Source organism: Corylus avellana, chromosome 9 (genome assembly GCF_965113065.1).
Source record: "Corylus avellana chromosome 9, dhCorAvel1.hap1.2, whole genome shotgun sequence".
NCBI classification, from domain to species: domain Eukaryota; kingdom Viridiplantae; phylum Streptophyta; class Magnoliopsida; order Fagales; family Betulaceae; genus Corylus; species Corylus avellana.
In genome coordinates, this window is record NC_142498.1 from 23,346,527 (window position 1) to 23,364,995 (window position 18,469).

Consider the following 18,469-nt stretch of genomic DNA (forward strand, 5'->3'; position numbering starts at 1 on the left):
ACGTGAGATCAACGATAGCCGATAGGGCCGGCTCCGTATGGCGGTATGTCGTGCGATTGCGTGAGCGTGAGAAGTGATACGGTTCACAAATCAGATTCTCACCCAGAGATATTAAATTATTAATCGGTCTCCTTATGGAAAGAAAATTTACAAATTTCTTTGGAAGAAGGTCCAACGGTGCCGTTTGTTTGGGGGGATTACAGGAACTCACAGGGCCCCGTAGATCCAAGCTGACCAATCGTTTTACCCTGCTCTTTTTGTACAACTTATGATAGAAGGCAAAAGGCACAATAAAATCAATTCAAAGGCTCTGTTTGTGTATTCATTCCGGCAATGGCTGCGTTAAGCTCAGTGGTGGGAAACAGCGTCCCTCAAATCGGTCCGTGGTGGAGTTCAAAACAGGGACAAAGGCGGGTTAACCATTCGGTGCTCTCCCTGCCTCGTCGTTCCCCTATTCCCACCTCTTTGACCCGACTCCATAGCAGCCATCTCTCCATATTTCCTCCCACCAGGACCAGGTGCAGGTAGTATTATATATTCCTTCTCTATTGATTTTTTTTTCCCCGGTTTATCGAATTCTAGTTCATTATTAGGGTTCATCTGCTTCACTCTTCTGTTCCTTTTCAATATTGTTATTTCTCAATCATACAAACTGGTTTGGTAGCCATCCAGGCACATTGAATTCACCAGAATTACTTCTTAGCATGTTGTGTCCGTCGGAGTACGCACGTAATCCGAACCCAAGTGTTTAATTGAAACCGTTCTGAAGTAACAGGAGATACATCTCAACTAATTCTCTGTCTCAAACAGAGCCAAAAACCTTGTAATTTGGTTCGTGGAAAGTCCTATTTTGCCTTTATAATCGGCCTTCAGTGTCTCATATGCTTGCCTGCTTGTATTTTCAGTATGACAACTTCTTCACTACCACTTATATTACTGGGTGGAAATGATATTCATTTTCAATTTTTTTTTCGTGTTCTTGCGTGCATAAGGTACCCGCACGAACTTGGTAATGGCAAATCAGGGTTTCGGAGTAAGAAGAATAATACCTGCAAACAGTATGCTTCCATGCTTGGTGAACCAGGGAGTGAAGCACCTTTTTCTGGACAGAGTGCCTGCTTTTCTTGTTCTCTCAACCGCAGAATAACTCGTCCCACTCTCAGAAGATCCATACCAAGGGCCTTTCTTGATAAATCTACTTTTCATATATCCAAGCGTGATATTGGCAATACTTCTGTAAGTGCGCCAGGGAGCTTCTGATTTTAATGGTGCTGTATCACATAATATTAACTTGACAGAATAATTATTTTATTAGTAAGGGTTTTATCATGGATACCATTTTCATGATGGATTGATGACTGGATACAAGCTTTCTTTCTTTTGTTTTTCTTCAACCTTCTGAAGAATCACTCAAGAAAAGTTATTGCGGGTTTTCTAACCAGACCAGATTGGTAGAAGTATGAATTTTTTGCTGACCAGGATTGCTCCAAGTTGCTCCGGTCATCAAATTGTCGAATTTAATTTACTTAGCTTGCAAAATAATTTATGTAGTTATTAGAAGTAACTTGTTCTAACTTTCGTAAACTTCTTATTAGTGCCTTAACTTTTCTGGTTCAGCTCAGAAAGTTTAAGAAAGTAAGAAACAAGTTACTTATAGTAACTGGATAAATTATTTGCTCATAAATTTTGCAAGAAGTAGGGTCATTTTGTTGCCTGGGAACAACTGTATGCTTTGTTATGTGAATAGCATGACATATGCCTTGTATTCAGTCTTATGCTGTGATATCTGCATAAATTGCAAAACAGTATTCTTTTGGTTAAGCTGGCATTGGAGTTTTTTTTTTTTTTTTTTTGAGTGGGTGGGTGGGGGGTTGGTCTGCATTTGGGATGCATGCATTACAATGTGAAAGACTTCTTCTAGAAACAGAAAGTCTTCCGTTGTATGTTAAGAAGGTACGGTTGGAATGGCAACTCCTCCCTTCTAAAGAGCAGAACGTAGGATGAGGTTATGGGTTCAAGATCCATTCAGTGCATATGTAACTACCAATAACAGAAAAAGCTTATATAAGACGATTTGATTTTGAACCCCAATTTCCCTTCCTCCTGCTTTCAAGACCATGTTTGTCTAATTTGTTATGCTCTTTATATTTTCAGGTGAAGCATGATCATGTTCCTCGAGCAACTGTTGGTCCAGATGAGCCACATGCAGCTAATACAGCCTGGCCAGATGTTATTGAGAAACAAGATTTAGATATATCTTATCCTGAATTAGAACGAACAGAATTAGAGGGGTTCTTAAGTTCTGAACTTCTGTCTCACCCAAAGTTGTATCGAGGACAACTGAAAAATGGAATGCGTTATCTTATTTTACCGAATAAAGTACCGCCAAGTAGGTATGGTTCATCTGCACCTAAATGGCTTACACTTTTAGGGTTACATATAAAGATAGGATCATACATGATAATTACAAGCCAAAAGTTTAATATGCATCTAATTAAAAAAAAAAAAAAAAAAAAAAATCAGTTAACAAAACATCTTGGATTTGTACATAGATTTCTCAACATTTGTGCAAATATTGATTGGTTTTCATTTTTTATACCCCTTCCCACAATTATCATGTGTTGCACAGTAATCTTGTTATAAGATTTGTCAGTGGAAGGTTGAAGGTCATTTCCAAGATATGTCCATCACTCCAACATTTTTTTTCCTGATTTGGTAACATTCCTTTTAAGGAATTGGTTGGCTCCAAGTATGCTTGTCTAGAGTGGGCTCAAGATGAGGACTGATCTCTACGGTAATGTAGGAGTTCGTATAACTCTACGTCAGTGTTTAATATGTGATGTTGATAGGAACTAATCCTAACATTGGAGTTTTGCCATTTTTTCTTTCGTGATTCGTTATGTGATTAGCACTTGGTTCTGTATTAATGTAGGACTAGTAAATAAAATGCTTCAAGTACCATGGTTGTATAGCGACTAGTCTTCTTCTTTGCTTATGTGCCATTTGATGCCTTTTTTATCCTTTGGTGGTTTGTTATTATGATTTTCTTGTTCTTTTTTCTTCTTCTAGCTAGGTAGGTGTTTTCTATTGTATACTTCCTGTGTACCTGGGTGCTCCTTATGCTTTTAATAATATTTCAATTACTTATAAATAAAAAAATTATGTGAAGAGCATAATGCAAGGATTTATGTTTGTGTATGCTTTATATAGATTGTCATTCTTACGAACAAAAAATACCATGCAAATGAATCTCTCTTTTCCTCTTGCTCTCTTATGTAGAAATTTTTTGTTTTATAGGTTTGAAGCACACATGGAAGTTCATGTTGGATCAATTGATGAGGAAGATGATGAGCAGGGAATTGCCCATATGATTGAACATGTTGCTTTCCTTGGAAGTAAGAAACGTGAGAAACTTCTTGGGACAGGAGCTCGATCTAATGCTTACACTGATTTCCACCATACTGTGTTCCACATTCATTCACCAATTAGTACAAAGGTATCTTCCTTTAGTTCTCTTTGTTTTCATCTTTTTGTACAATTTTTATAGACATTGAATACTGATTTTATTGCACTGTTTTTTATTTGTCTGCATACCAGCATAAGTTATGCTTTACTTGTATGTGTTATTTGAGATATTTTTTAATCTGATTTTTGTTTTTGTTTTTTTTTTTTTTGGGGGGGGGGGTTTTGTGAGGTCAAGTTAGTAACAAGTAGAATTTCGTGTGTACTTCTTGAGGATAACTGACTTGTTTCTCGTTTTGCTGTCTTAAGATGAACAAGTTAAAGTTTCTTCCTTACAAGTTACAATCTATGTCTTAGTCTTTTACTGACTGTTGTTTGGTGGTTCATGACAGGACTCTGATGGAGATCTGCTTCCATCTGTACTGGATGCACTGAATGAGGTAAGAGTAATTGGGTTCTGCCATACATTTAAAATTCATTCCTTGATGTAGAAAAATAATTCATTGGTAAGTTGAGCATGATATTAGCTAGGACATGGTTTTTTTTCCTTCTTTCAAACCACTCCCTTTCTTTTTCAAAAATAATTTCTTAGCTTAAGTGGCAGTGTCTTATGTAATGAGTGTCATAACCCTCTGCCTGATCAACGGTATCTCATACATGCATAAAGATAGCGTTCCACCCGAAATTTCTTGCTTCTCGAGTTGAAAAGGAACGGCGTGCTATACTTTCGGAATTACAGATGATGAATACAATAGAGTATCGTGTTGATTGCCAGGTATGGTCTAACGATATTTTCATGTTTAGGTGGTTGATATTCTCACATTGGTGGCCAATTTCATAATTTTCATTCCTTTTTCTTTTGGACACAGTTGTTACAACATCTGCATTCTGAAAATAAGCTGAGCAAAAGGTTTCCAATTGGATTAGAAGAGCAGATTAAGAAGTGGGATGCAGATAAAATAAGAAAATTTCACGAGCGTTGGTATTTCCCTGCAAATGCAACCTTATACATAGTGGGGGATATTGATAACATCTCAAAGACAGTGCACCAGATTGAAGTATGCCACAAATTTAGTGATATATCATTTGTAAAATTCGACTTTGGATGGGGAATTTTTTCAATTTACTTTTGAATTTTGACTATAATTAGTTCTTCCATGCAGGCTGTCTTTGGTCAGGCTGGCATAGAGAATGAGGCAGTTTCTGCACCTAGTCCTAGTGCATTTGGTGCAATGGCTAGTTTTCTTGTTCCTAAGCTCTCAGCTGGGTTTGCTGGAAGTTTATCAAATGAAAAATCATCTAATTCTGTAGATCAATCTAAAATCTTAAAGAAAGAGAGGCATGCAGTTCGTCCTCCAGTGAAGCATAATTGGTCACTCCCTGGAAGCAGCACAGATGTGAAGCTTCCACAGATATTCCAGCATGAGCTTCTTCAAAACTTTTCAATTAATATGTTCTGCAAGGTATGAATGGCCTTTTTTTCATGCTTCATTAATATCGGGCTTATATTTTTTGATAAGTATCGGGCTTATATTAAGACATCCTTATCTTGTTTGGATGGTTCCTTGTGGTTTGGTCGCTACTTTGTACCTTAAAACTTTCCACTTAAACAATACCTTAATGTCAAGGGTAAAATTGAAGAGTTATTGAGGGAATATGAAGAAAAATGTTAGTGGGATGCTTTATTTAGTAGATGCTTCACATCAGTGGATAATGTTAAATTGTCAATTTTCTTAAAAGCTTAAGTTGATAGAGAATAGTAAATTTAATCATTAAAGTATTATTCTAACACTTTCTCTCACGTGTGAGCCCAAACACTTTCTCAATAAGTGGGGCTCAATATGTAGAATATTTGAACTTAAATGGGAGATATAATTTGGACTTAAGGTTCAAACTCAGGATCTCTGTTTTGTTATCATGTTAAATAACTAATTATCGTAAAAGTTTAAGTTAATAGGAAATGTTGGATTTAATAATTTAAGTAGTATTCTAATAGATAAATGGGGTATCGGTTCCTAAGAAGCACCGATATTGACATAAAATGCATGTGATATTTACAGATACGACAATACTATAATTCTTGAAAAATAGAATAAGATATACCTGGGACATTAAATGGATAGATATGCATTTGTGTGGAGATCCATAAAAAGATTCTCTTGGATGAATTATGTGTTCTTGATGGTTTGGAGGAAGAGAGAGCTTTACATGACGAAGAGAAATTGAGGAAAGTAAAAGTTATTAGTAATTTGGAGAGGCTACATTATTGGAGGAAGAAGTTGAGGGCTCTATGGTTAAAAGAGGGTGACAAGTGCACGAATTTTTTCCATTGAATGGCCAACTCGAATAGGAGAAACAACTCCATTGAGTCGCTGTTGGTTAATGGCTTAGTAATCATGGATTGCATTGTGAACTTCCATGATAGATTGATTACTAAATAGTTTTTTTTAGGCTCAAGCTGGATGACCTTGCTTTTGAATCCATTGATGAGGAGGAGGTTAGAGAGACCGTTTGAGGAGAGTGAGGTCCTTGAGGTGGTGAAAGGTATGAACAATGAAAAGGTGCCAGACCCGAGTGATTTTACTGTGGCATTCTTTCCCCTTCCCAATGGGTGTTGCCAATCGTATAGAGAAATTACAACAAGACTTTTTATGAGGTGGGCTAGTTGAAGAATTCAAATTTCACGTGGTAAGCTAATCTAAGGTTTGTTCCCTAGTGTGGAAGGGAGGGTTAGGGGTTCGGAACTTGCTACTGTTCAATCGTGTTCTTATGGGGAAGTGACTTTTGGCGCTATATGCATAAGAGAGGCTTCATGGAGAGTCGTAGTGGATTCTAAATGTGGCAGCTCGTGGGGTGGATGGTGTTCTAAATGAGATTTATAGGTCGTATGGGGTGGGACTTTGAAAATATATCAAGAAGGGGGGGAGTTTTCAAGTCATATCAGATTTGGGGTGGGAGATGGTGCTATGATTAGATTCTGGCATGACCTATGATGGGGGGATTAAGCTCTATGGGAAGCTTTTTCGGATTTATATAGCACTTCTCATGTTAAGGATACTTATGTAGCAGATCATTTAGTGCTTTCTAATGGTTCCTTTTAGTGGAACGTTTGCTTTTTTAGAGTGGCGCATGACTGGGAGGTTGATGTCTTTGTTTTATTTTTTAGTTTATTGTACTCCTTTAGATTGAAACGGGAAGGTGAAGATAAGCTCAGCTGAGCCCCATTCAAGAGAGAGTTGTTCAATGTTAGATGTTCCTACAACATCCTTGTTCCTCATGATGGCACCCATTTCCCTTGGAAGAGTTTTTGGTAGAGTAATGTCCCTTGAGAGCAGCCGCCTTTACTTGGTTGGCCGCTCTTGGGAAGATCCTGGCCATGGAGTGCTATTTTCAGTCAAGTTGGGCTGATTTGGGTTATGCCTAGACACGTAATGGGCTTGTTTGCTGTTGGAGAGGTGTATTTGGCAGAACTTGGAGTGTAGTAGTCTGGAAGATGGTGTTGTCTTGCCTTTTGTGGTGTCTTTGGCATTGAAGGAATTATAGATATTTTGAGGATCGTGGGAGGGTGGTGGTTGAACTTAAGTCTTTCTTTTTCTATATTCTTTACCTCTGGACAAATGCTTTAGACTTTCTTAATGTGCTTGGTTTTCATGATTTTCTTGATCTTTTTTCTCTTTTTAGCTAGGTGTTTCTCTCGTCCACTTCTTTTGTACCTGGGTTGCGCCTTTTGTGCTTTTTAATGATATTTCGATCACTTATCAGAAAAATAATATATTTAACAGCACAAATAAGGGGAGCCACCTATTACAAGGGGAGTGTGCAAAAGTAACAGGAAAAAGCACAACTCAAGTTAACATCTAAAGTAAAAGCTCCAAAAAAATCCTGCAAATTAGAGTAAATAAAGCAATCTGTGGCTACCATCTAAAGCATATAGTGGTCTTCAGGTTTTTATGATGCATCTTTTATGTTTGTAGCCTTCAACAAGTGGATTTGATGATCATGTTTCTCTTTTTGTTTCTTTTTGGGGCGCTCTTCTGTTAAATTTCCTGCAGATCCCAGTTAACAAGGTTGGAACATATGGTGACTTGCGAAATGTTTTGATGAAGAGAATATTCCTTTCTGCCTTGCATTTCCGGATTAATACAAGATACAAGGTGGGTTGGACTTATTACGTACTATTTCCTGTCACTATTATGAATCAGTTGAGTTCAGGACATTATTATTCTGTCCAAGTTGTATTGAGTTTGCAAGTGATCATTCTTCTATTGGAAGTATGATTTTCATTGTGTTGCTTTCCTTTTTGTTTGAGTGGGTTTTGTTTTATCTTCTTCAGCTTATCCAAGTAAAGATTGTTTCTTGAGTATGACTACATGATGCAACTCATCATGGGGAAAGCTTCACGTAGATAATAAAGTTATAAACAACTAGGGCAGTTTACCATTTGATAGCCATGGGTTCAATCCCTTATGGGTGTGAGCTATATTTGCCCACTAAAAGAAACAATGATATATAACCAGTTAGGAGCGTTGCAATCATACATTTGGAACTTCCTATCAAGCTTATAATCATTATATGTCTGTGTATTTATCCAACAACCCTGTTGTGTACTTTCGAAAGACTGTATCCCTCTAAAAGTGTAACTAACGGATATAAATTTTCAGAGTTCAAATCCACCATTCACTTCAGTTGAATTGGATCATAGCGATTCTGGTAGGGAAGGATGCACCGTCACTACTCTTACAGTAACTGCAGAGCCGAAGAATTGGCAAAGTGCAATTAAAGTTGCTGTCCAAGAGGTGCGTACTTTTTTTTGATGTTCTCATTTTACTATTTGACGCATTGATTTTTAGTGTTAGCTATATTATATTCTCCACTATTTTCTTTGGTTGTCATCATTAAACATGATCATGGACTGGCAGCCCCCACGACAGACAGACTTGGCTTGCATTTGGGCTGGCTTGGATAAAAATTTGAGGCCCATTGGACCAGCTAGCTCAAATTCAAGGCCCAATTTTTTTTCAAGGCAGGACTGGGCTTAATTGGACATTTCTTCGCAGGCTTGGGTTGGAAAATTATGTTTATTTTGTCAGAAATTATATTATTGAAGATGATTCAACCGAATAATATGTAAAACTCCCAGCCCTTAAACCTAATCCTTTACCTTCTTGCATGGCTGATGCCAAGACATATTGCCAGGAGTTTGAGATCACTGACAACAGAGTCAAGCGCGTCATGGTCCTAAACCATTCAATCATGAATACCAACCAGCCACTCCTTGTGAGAATGTGCAGCACAGATGTGCTTGGCACTGCATGATTGTGCGGGTCTCAAACTCATTAGAAGAAGCATTGCCCTCTGATCCAAGAGGAGGCTCAATGTGTTTTCTAGGAAAAAAAAGTTTGTTCTTGGGCCAAGGTAGGCAGGCCTGACTAGCATTTTTCTTCTAGGACCGAGCATGGTCTCAAAAACTAGGCCAGGTAGCAGGGATCTGCTCGAAGAATCTAGAGACACGGCTGAAGCCCAGCCCTAATCTGACACCATCCAATGATGAGTTCTTGTCATCATGATGCTGTGATTGAACCTATTTATTTTTTCCCCTTTATTTGCTAAATATGTCGCACCAATGAATATATTATTTAATACAACTAGACATCATCAGTGGCCACTTTAATTTAATGTTCATTTTCTACTGTAGTTGGCTATGCATACCTTTTCTAGTTGAATGAATTTTGTATCTGCATTGATGCCACTGAGTTCCTAAAATGGTGGTCTAACTTTTCTCCATTGTTTTTCCTCTAAGTATCTGAATTTTAACTGGTGCAGGTTCGAAGGCTGAAAGAGTTTGGTGTCACCAAGGGTGAATTAACACGCTATTTGGATGCACTGTTAAAAGATAGTGAACATCTAGCAGCTATGATAGATAATGTGTCATCTGTGGATAATTTGGATTTTATTATGGAGAGTGATGCACTAGGCCATACAGTGATGGATCAGAGACAAGGACACGAGAGCTTGGTTGCTGTTGCTGGAACAGTTACGCTTGAAGAGGTAATTTTGTTGAATGATGATCCTACTCATTAGTAGTTGTTGCACCGATACATGTTCTTTTTCTTTTTCTTTCCATTTTAAATCCACAGAAATTTAAGTTCCAATATTGTTCATTAGTTTTTTGCTAAGATAAGTATGTTAAGACTTTTTGAGGCATATCTTTTTAGTTAGTATTTAGGCTAAAGTACGTTTTAGTCCTTCTAAGTTTAGGTTTGTGTTCTTGATCCCCGAAGTTTAAATGTGGTTAATTTGGTCCATGAAGCTCTAATTTACTGACTTGTGGTCCTTCCGTCCAAATATGTTAATTGACCATTAAAACCGAATGGAGTGCAACTCATTCGGTTGGATGACAACTCATTGTAAGATCCTTACGATTAATAATTTGAGAAGACGGGGTCTCACTCCATTGTTGTTGCCTTTGTAAAAGGAATGAGCAGACTATAAATCAGCCCCTCCTCAATTGTGAGTTTACCTTCGGTCTTTGGCACCTGGTTCTAAATTTATTTCGGAGTCTCGTGGGTCATGCCTAGCAATATTTTAGAGCTGCTACATTGTTGGAAGACTCTTCTGGAAAATCATTCCTACACTATTAATGTAGAGCATTTAGAGAGAAAGAAACTACCTCAAGTCTAATGTACTTTGTTCAAAATCCTCCTCCTTGAGTTCTCTCTTAAATTGGGCTGGAGTTTTTGTTCTTAATTTTTCCTCTTCAATTCTTGTAGATTTTGTTCACTTTTAGACTTCAATCACCATAAAGGAGGTTGTTTTCTCTCGTATACTTTTTGTGTATGAGAGCCTGCTTTTTTCATAAATTATTATTCTGCAAAAAAAAAAAAAAAAAAAAAAGAACCAGTGATTATTGAAGTTGAAACATATCTTCAACCCTAGATCAATTAACCTCCATGGTGGAATATACCAAAAAGAGCTGTAGCCATGTCCAAGGCTGCGGCGGAAGGCGTGTTGGTTTGGCATGAGAGTGCTAATACATGTTTTTGAAAACTGCCACAAGTTTAAATTGTTGGATACTTCGCTCCAGTACCAGAACAATCAGTTGGATATGCACTTTTGGACTCGTCCAGTAGCGGGAACTTGACTCGATCACCATTTTAGACTTTTGGACTCACAGGGGTATTATACTTTAATGATTGACTCCTCACCATGTTCGAGGACAAATTGCCTTCCGAGTCACTTCACCTTGAAATATTGGCCTATACAAACCTAATTAGGTGAAGTGAGTGAATGCCAGGATTAGGTCCAAATAGGTAGAGGACAAGTGAGGTGGAGACAAGGCCGAGGACAACTAGGAGAGAGAAGGCCAACATTAGGGTGATGATGGAAAGGCAATTCACATGGTTAAGGGGTTGTTGTAGTTCCATGTTGCCTTCTTTTTAAAATTTCTTTCAAATTTTATTTTACTAAAACAGGGTGGCTTGTCAGTTAATGGCACAATTTATTTGAAACTTTATGGATCAAATTGATCAAATTTGAATTTCAGAGGCCAAATTGATACCAAACCTAAACTTAGAGGGACTAATTGCTTAAGGTGAGGTTTGGCATCCTGTATTTTGGTGCTATATTCTTTGAAATATAAATTCCTTATGTCCATCTTTGTGCAATTTAAAAGAGAAACCAGGTTCACTATATGTTTTGTTACCTTAATCTTATATTAAGCTCTACTTATGGTCTTAGCTAATCAATATGTATGTTTGTTTGGTAAGCACCAACCAATTCTTGTATCTTAGACTAATGTGATTGTACCAGTGTTTACAACACTTAAAAAAAGTTACTTCGTACCAAATGCCTTGATTACCCTGAAAAATTTCATGATTTTTTTTTTTTTGAAAATATTGGGAGAATAATCCAGTGGCAAGCTTATTGTTAAGGGATATCTTGTGAAGGTAGTACTGATGCATATGATCAGATCAATATGTTAGTCTTTGGAGCTATAATTGAATTCGTTTTCATTAACTGTTTTATTTTGTTTTGTTTGTTTGTTTTTTTTTTATTATTATTATTATTATTTTATCTCCATTGTCATCTTGCATTATGTTTTTTCAATTCCAAGATAATCATTCTGTGATACAGGTTAATGCTATTGGTGCCGAAGTGTTGGAGTATATTGCTGATTTTGGAAAAGCCACTGCACCCCGTCCTGCAGCGATTCTTGCATGTGTTCCAAAGAAAGTGCATGTTGATGGGATAGGTGAAACTGAGTTCAAGATACACCCAACTGAGATTACAGATGCTATAAAAGCCGGATTAAAGGAACCCATCGAGGCTGAGCCTGAGGTTTCCTTTATTATCAACCTTGCTTCCTGTTCAATTTAAAGTCTAGGAGTTGTTTGGTGGAAGTTATCCTTTGAAGTAGATTATATTGCTGATTTTGTTTTTTTTTGCTTACATGAGCAGCTTGAGGTGCCAAAAGAATTGATATCTTCGTCACAGTTACAGGAGTTGTGGCTGCATTGCAGACCATCCTTTATTCCTTTAAGTTCAGAAACAAATGTTACGAAAGTGCATGACAAGGAAACAGGGATCACTCAATGCCGTCTTTCAAATGGAATTCCCATAAATTACAAGGTATGTTTTGGAGATGTTTGTATTCAGTTGCTAATGGAGCGTTTACATTGAAATTCCTTCCAGTATCTCAATGTATCTTGATGTGATTGGATCTGGCATACTGGTGCACATGTATGTGGTTAGAGATGTTTCTAGAAGAATGGAACCTTGGTTTTGGATAAGGTTTTTCTTGTAAGATGTTTTGTATTTCTCGTGAGTGTAAATTTTAATTTTTCCTCATGAAATGCCGGAAGATTGAAAAATAGAGTGGCTTAGTTAGATAGTTTTGCAAGCTATCCATTTCTCTCTCTCTATGTGCATTGTTTACCATCTATACCTTTTGTTCTTATACAGATTTCAAATACTGAAGCCCAGGGAGGTGTTATGAGGCTTATAGTTGGTGGGGGACGAGCAGCTGAAAGCTCCGAATCAAAAGGAGCTGTTGTTGTGGGTGTACGAACTCTTAGTGAGGGAGGTCGTGTTGGCAACTTTTCAAGGGAGCAGGTATTAAAGCTTATTTCTTTCCCTTGTTCAATCAAATGAAAATAATCATTAATTCTGTGCTCCCAGTCGGCCAGACCCATTAATAAGTCAAACTTAAACCCATACCCTACTCTTAAAAGGAAGAGATACCACTAGGCTATAAGGCCATTAGTGGGGATGTAAAGCTAAATGATATTTCTCCCAAAATTGTTAGATAATGTTCCGCACTTAAGGATTTTTCATTTAAAAGGTGTTATGGGGGGATTTCTGTATTCTGTTTGTACTTTTTCTTTTAGTAAATTCTTTCATTAATCATTGGCAGAGCCTAGATTTTTCTTGGTTGATCATATTTTTGAGTCATCAATAATTTCTAAATCAACTTTGTATAATGTGAATGATAGCTAGAAAAATAAGGAGCAACACATATCTGTTATTATAAATACACCTGCTGTTCCCTCTCCCTGCTGGTGTAATTGAATTGGACCATGGAAATGAGTGATTTGGCGTTTGTTGATTTATTTGATGAGGATAAGACCACCTCCGCCTGTTATGCTGATTGTCTCATATGTTTAATGTGCTTGTACAGGTAGAACTTTTCTGTGTGAATCATCTGATAAATTGCTCTTTGGAGTCTACAGAGGAGTTTATTTCTATGGAGTTCCGTTTTACATTAAGAGATAATGGGATGCGTGCAGCTTTCCAGTTACTCCATATGGTCCTGGAGGTAAGCCCATGATCAACTGTACTCATGGTTTTAGTCAATAATGTTTTGTTGGTTTTGGGCTTAACTTTTTTCTCGAGCAGAAGACGAATGAGAACTTGCCTCAATCCTCTTAAACTCATGCAAATGCCAATCATTGTATAATTTGTATTTGAGTTCTTCTATCGCTTGGCCAGAAAACAAACAAAGGTTACTACAAAACGAAAAGAGTTTTATTGATTGTGAATTTATATTCATTGTCATCTTAATCTACAACTTTGATTCGTACTTTAAGTTGAAGTGAACCAAAAGGAACAAAGAAGCACAGGATTTATCTAATGTATCCTGAAATTACAGTTTGTATTTTCATTTTATTTTGTCAAACTGAGATGACTTTACATTAAAATAGTTGCCATTAATAGTCGAAAGGCAGTGCTTTTTCCGATCTCAAGGATTTTGTATAATTTACGTAACTCCCAGGGTAGTGATGGGTGGGGACTGCAATTGCCCCTTTAGGCATCCTCCCTCTTCCGTTGCCCTTGCAAGGGTTGTCAATGTGTTTATTCAGTCAAATGGCTAATGGTGGTTTTTGTGGGTGTGCAGCATAGTGTCTGGCTTGATGATGCATTTGATAGAGCAAGACAGTTATATATGTCATATTACCGGTCCATTCCAAAAAGCTTGGAGCGCTCAACTGCTCACAAACTCATGTTAGCTATGCTGGATGGAGATGAGCGATTTGTTGAGCCTACACCAAAGTCACTACAAAATTTGACATTGCAATCTGTGAAAAATGCAGTGATGAACCAGTTTGTTGGCAGAAACATGGAGGTGCATAGTTACCTACCACTAGATCTTTTTTTCTTTTTTATTTATTTATTTTTGTTTTTATTTTTTTTATGAACATCAGTGGAGGACGAACTGCATATAAATGCTGCATTTCTTATCCTGTAAGGGTTGCATGTGTTCATTGTACAGGTCAGTATTGTTGGGGACTTCTCGGAGGAGGAGATTGAGTCTTGTATTCTTGATTACCTGGGCACAGTTAGAGCAACAAGAAATTCTGAGAGAGCACATGAATCCAGCCCAATCTTCTTTCGACCATCTCCATCTGATTTGCAGTTTCAACAAGTGAGAAATAAAGCTAGTTTACTTGATTACTTGCATTTGTTGATGCTTTGGACATTGTGATGTCTGTGATGCAACCGGAGTACTGTTTGGTTGCCCCCCCCCCCAATCCCCACTAACACACACCTTTTGTTTTGTCACTTTTCTTTAACAGCAGGTGGCTGTAATTTATACCTCAACTGTGTGAGTACTTCTATTTATTATTTTGTTCACAGGTATTCTTGAAGGACACCGATGAGAGAGCATGTGCATATATTGCAGGCCCGGCACCCAACCGCTGGGGTCTTACAGTTGATGGTGAAGACCTGCTAGAGTCGATTAGTAATATTTCAACTATTGAGGGTGAGTTCTTGCTGGCTAAAATCTATAACTAGGGACAATGGTGGAGAAAAGGGGGCCATGGGCCCAAAAAAAAGAAAGTACGTGGGCTGGCCCCCAAAAAAATTCCAAAAAAATCTACAGCCCACAGCAATAGGAAAAGTCATTCCGCGTTACTCCAGTTTTTTCATAGCTTTATTTAACAATTAAAAGTACGGTGAATAAATCCATCGATTTCATTTTGTTTTGGCAAAACAAAACAATGAATTGGTTACATGTTCAGTTGTTTGTCAAAGAAAAAGTTCTGACATCTAGGTAAGTTTGTATTTTTTTTTGTTTAACTTGTGCATAGACTTCTGTCAACTTACAGGAAGAGTAAGTTATATCATTGCATGAGATAAAATAATTTACTGAGGAAGAATATAATATTATTTTATCAATTGCCCCTGCCCCCAAGAGAACAATCCTGGCTTTGCCACTGACGGGGGGTGAATGTGCTTTATATATCCAGAACTAGCTCTTCTTGTGTCATTGCTGAGCATTGTCTTCTGCAGGTGCACAGTCAACATCTGTAGAACTGCACATGGAGGGGAAGGATGTGCAGAAGGATCTTCAAAGAAAACTTCGTGGTCATCCACTTTTCTTTGGCATCACTATGGGGCTGCTGGCCGAGATCATAAACTCTAGGTTGTTCTTCCTGCACAACTGTATATTTCCACTAAATTTTCTGTTATGTCTCCGAATAAGATCCAAGTAAAATATACTTATATTCTCATCAAATGTTAATTTTGCTATGGATTATTTATTGTCATAAATTCATATCAAATGTGATTATATAGCTTTCCCAACTTTGAAATTGCATAGCAGGAGTTTTAGCTGTAAGGTATGTAATCAAACATTAGATGTGATGATCGGAGATGTTTCTCAAGGACTTTCTGATATTCAGGACTTTTCTAGTTACCATTACTGGAAGTGTGAAGCTTTCCTTGTGCTTTGTACAGGCTTTTTACGACGGTGAGGGATTCTCTTGGGCTGACGTATGATGTATCATTCGAATTGAACTTATTTGATAGGCTTAAACTTGGATGGTATGTAATATCAGTAACATCAACTCCAGGCAAGGTGCGGGTTCAATTTCAATTGAGTCATAGAAAATGCTCTCCTGTCATTTCAAGATTTTTATTTGTTTGGGTCTACTGAATATCCAGGTACATAAAGCTGTTGAGGCATGCAAGAACGTTCTCAGAGGTTTGCATGGCAACAAGATTACCCAAAGGGAGTTGGATAGGGTTAGTTACTGCTAGAACTCTTCATGTTGCTTCTTATGACAGCTTTCTTATTAATTAATAAACTTAAATTTAGCAAACATGATAATGCCAGCTAGATGTCCCATTCTTTGTAAGATTGGGTTAGTGTTCGATGTTTGTCCACTTCCAATCCCCTCCCCCACATCATGTATCCTTGAGTTTGTTTTTTTAAAATAATAAATATATTACTGCTAATAGTTTGTCCATTCCTTGCGACTTTCACATTTGCAGGCGAAGCGGACCCTTCTCATGAGACATGAAGCTGAAATCAAGTCAAATGCCTATTGGCTTGGATTGTTAGCCCACTTGCAAGCTTCTTCTGTTCCAAGGAAGGTAAAGTAGAAATATCTGAAAGTTCAATCTCCCATCCTTGAGAAAATATAAATAAATGATTGAGATCAAGTGGATATTTTGCTGTTGAAAGCAAAAATAGATTATAGTTTCCATTTTTGGCAAAGGCATTTTGACTATTCCTTCAAATTTCTTCCAGTCAATGGTGTGTTAATATATGCCTTTTCCGATGATCTTGGCTCAGGACATTTCGTGCATCAAGGATCTCACATCACTATATGAAGCTGCCAGCATCGATGACATATACCTTGCCTATGATCAGTTGAAAGTAGATGAGAATTCTTTATATTCATGCATTGGAGTTGCTGGGGCTCAGGCTGGTGACGAAATTACAGGTGAGGATGAATCAGATGAAGGTCTCCCTGGAGTTATTCCTGTGGGACGTGGTTTGTCTACAATGACGCGGCCTACAACATGAGCTCCCTGGATCACACTTTCTGCCGTCTTGTAGTGAATAGATATTAACCTTGAAGGTATGTTTCTTGGTTGCATGTAATTAATTCTGTGTAAAACGCGTGTCAATAACTACCTGTTTATGTAAGTGTGTGTATAATTTGGCTTTTGCTTCACAAGCTTGGGTTTTTTCCTAGCATGTGCGCGCACACACAGACACAAGAAGATTTTACGGGATTATGATTATCATATAACAAGGAAGAAAGAAGGTTTTTTTTTTTTTTGTTTTTGTTGAGAGAGAGAGAGAGAGAGAGAGAGAGACAGCATGTATGCATGTGAATTTATCTTCCAGACATACTCTGTAGGAAATGGTGCATTACAACTATAACATAGGCTATAATATTAGCAGTACTTTTACAAGGAACTGCTTGCAAATTTTGTAGGCCAGCAGACTGGATACTCTGATTTATTCCAATTACCGAAACCTGATAATCCACCAGCTTCTTGCCACAACGATATCTTGTGATCTGAAGCAGAAGACAAGAAGATGATTATGATGAGCAGTAGGGATTCCTTGTTTAAAAGTTTTGTTGTGAAGGAGCTATGGGGTTCTATGTTTGCCTGCTTACATTGAGATGCTCTAATAAAGATCTCAGAAACAAAATAAGATGATCATAGAAAGCAGTTTGTAAACTGTTGGCTGCATCCTTACCTGAAACGAATAAGAAAAGCATTACAGCTAAAATTGCAGCGTTGAGCAACTACCCTGAGTGCTGCAGTCTAGTCCTTTTTCTTTTTGTTAATTAGTCTAGGCCAGAAATTGATTAATTTTGTGGTATAGTTTGTTAAATGATCAAAGCTTCACCACATTTTTGAAATAAATTAAGCTGTAGTTTATAGTTTATATATTGACAGTTTTGTATGCTATGTAGCCTGTCAGCACCATAAATGGGAATGATTTGTTTTCAACCCTTGCATGTGTATAAGCTACGTACCAGAGGCTTGATTATTAGTTTTGATTGCATGTATACGTGTTATACAAAGAATATCAGTATTGCATTCCCCCTTTTGAGTGTAGCTGTGGGTAACGGGGCAAACACATTTTTGTATTTATCAGGTTTACTTGAAAAAAGAAGTATTTGTCGGATGGGCATGGTTGGAAGCTCACATGGCTTGATGTGAAGACCCTATTTCCAGAGTTGTATAGCTCGTCGACTGGGGACTTGGGACATTCAAACAGTCCAGAGTATAACCTAACCAATTCATCAAGTGGCTTGATGGTTACACGCCAAATTGGTTCTCATCGTACACAATTCTTTTTTTATTTTATTTTATATAATTATCAGAAGAAAGCCATGGATGTTGATCAATTATTGATACAATGTAATTGTTGGAAAAAGGAAAAGTGTGGCTTTTTAGTGTTATAGTATACAGGAGGAGGCTCTAGCCGATATGGCAGCGATAAGCCTGGCTACAGCGAAGTGCTTACCAAGTGCGAAGGAAAGGGGCCTTTGCTGCTTGAGAGGTATGTGGGTCTTAGAGTGAGAGTTGTCTCACGCCCATCCTCTTAAGTATTGTCGGTTTCATAGGCAATCTTCCTCGTATAGCAGCAGCAGCCTGAAATTGGAAGTTCACATCACATGGCTTCGATCCTTTTCAATATAATCACGTAGTAAATCAACAAAGCCTAAAGTGATTTTTCTTTCCCCTTCACCTTCAA

General features: G+C 37.6%; 1 protein-coding gene across 2 annotated transcripts; it reads left to right on the forward strand.

Moving 5' to 3' along the window:
• Nucleotides 1-39: 39 nt before the first annotated feature.
• LOC132189088 (Insulinase (Peptidase family M16) family protein) lies at nucleotides 40-18,173 on the forward strand. 2 transcript variants are annotated; one of them, XM_059603595.2, is made up of 24 exons: nucleotides 40-524; nucleotides 993-1,236; nucleotides 2,155-2,393; nucleotides 3,298-3,496; nucleotides 3,855-3,902; nucleotides 4,130-4,237; nucleotides 4,332-4,520; nucleotides 4,626-4,925; nucleotides 7,515-7,616; nucleotides 8,124-8,258; nucleotides 9,286-9,510; nucleotides 11,596-11,799; nucleotides 11,920-12,090; nucleotides 12,424-12,573; nucleotides 13,139-13,276; nucleotides 13,856-14,083; nucleotides 14,231-14,383; nucleotides 14,596-14,722; nucleotides 15,253-15,385; nucleotides 15,700-15,820; nucleotides 15,907-15,987; nucleotides 16,237-16,338; nucleotides 16,541-16,829; nucleotides 17,867-18,173. In XM_059603595.2, the coding sequence occupies exons 1-23, from the start codon at nucleotides 334-336 to the stop codon at nucleotides 16,772-16,774; spliced, it is 3,822 nt and encodes a 1,273-aa protein (XP_059459578.1). In that variant the 5' UTR covers nucleotides 40-333; the 3' UTR covers nucleotides 16,775-16,829; nucleotides 17,867-18,173. The 2 variants fall into 2 exon arrangements, with proteins under 2 accessions (XP_059459578.1, XP_059459577.1); XM_059603594.2 differs by lacking the exon at nucleotides 17,867-18,173 and adding an exon at nucleotides 17,193-17,720.
• Nucleotides 18,174-18,469: the final 296 nt, after the last annotated feature.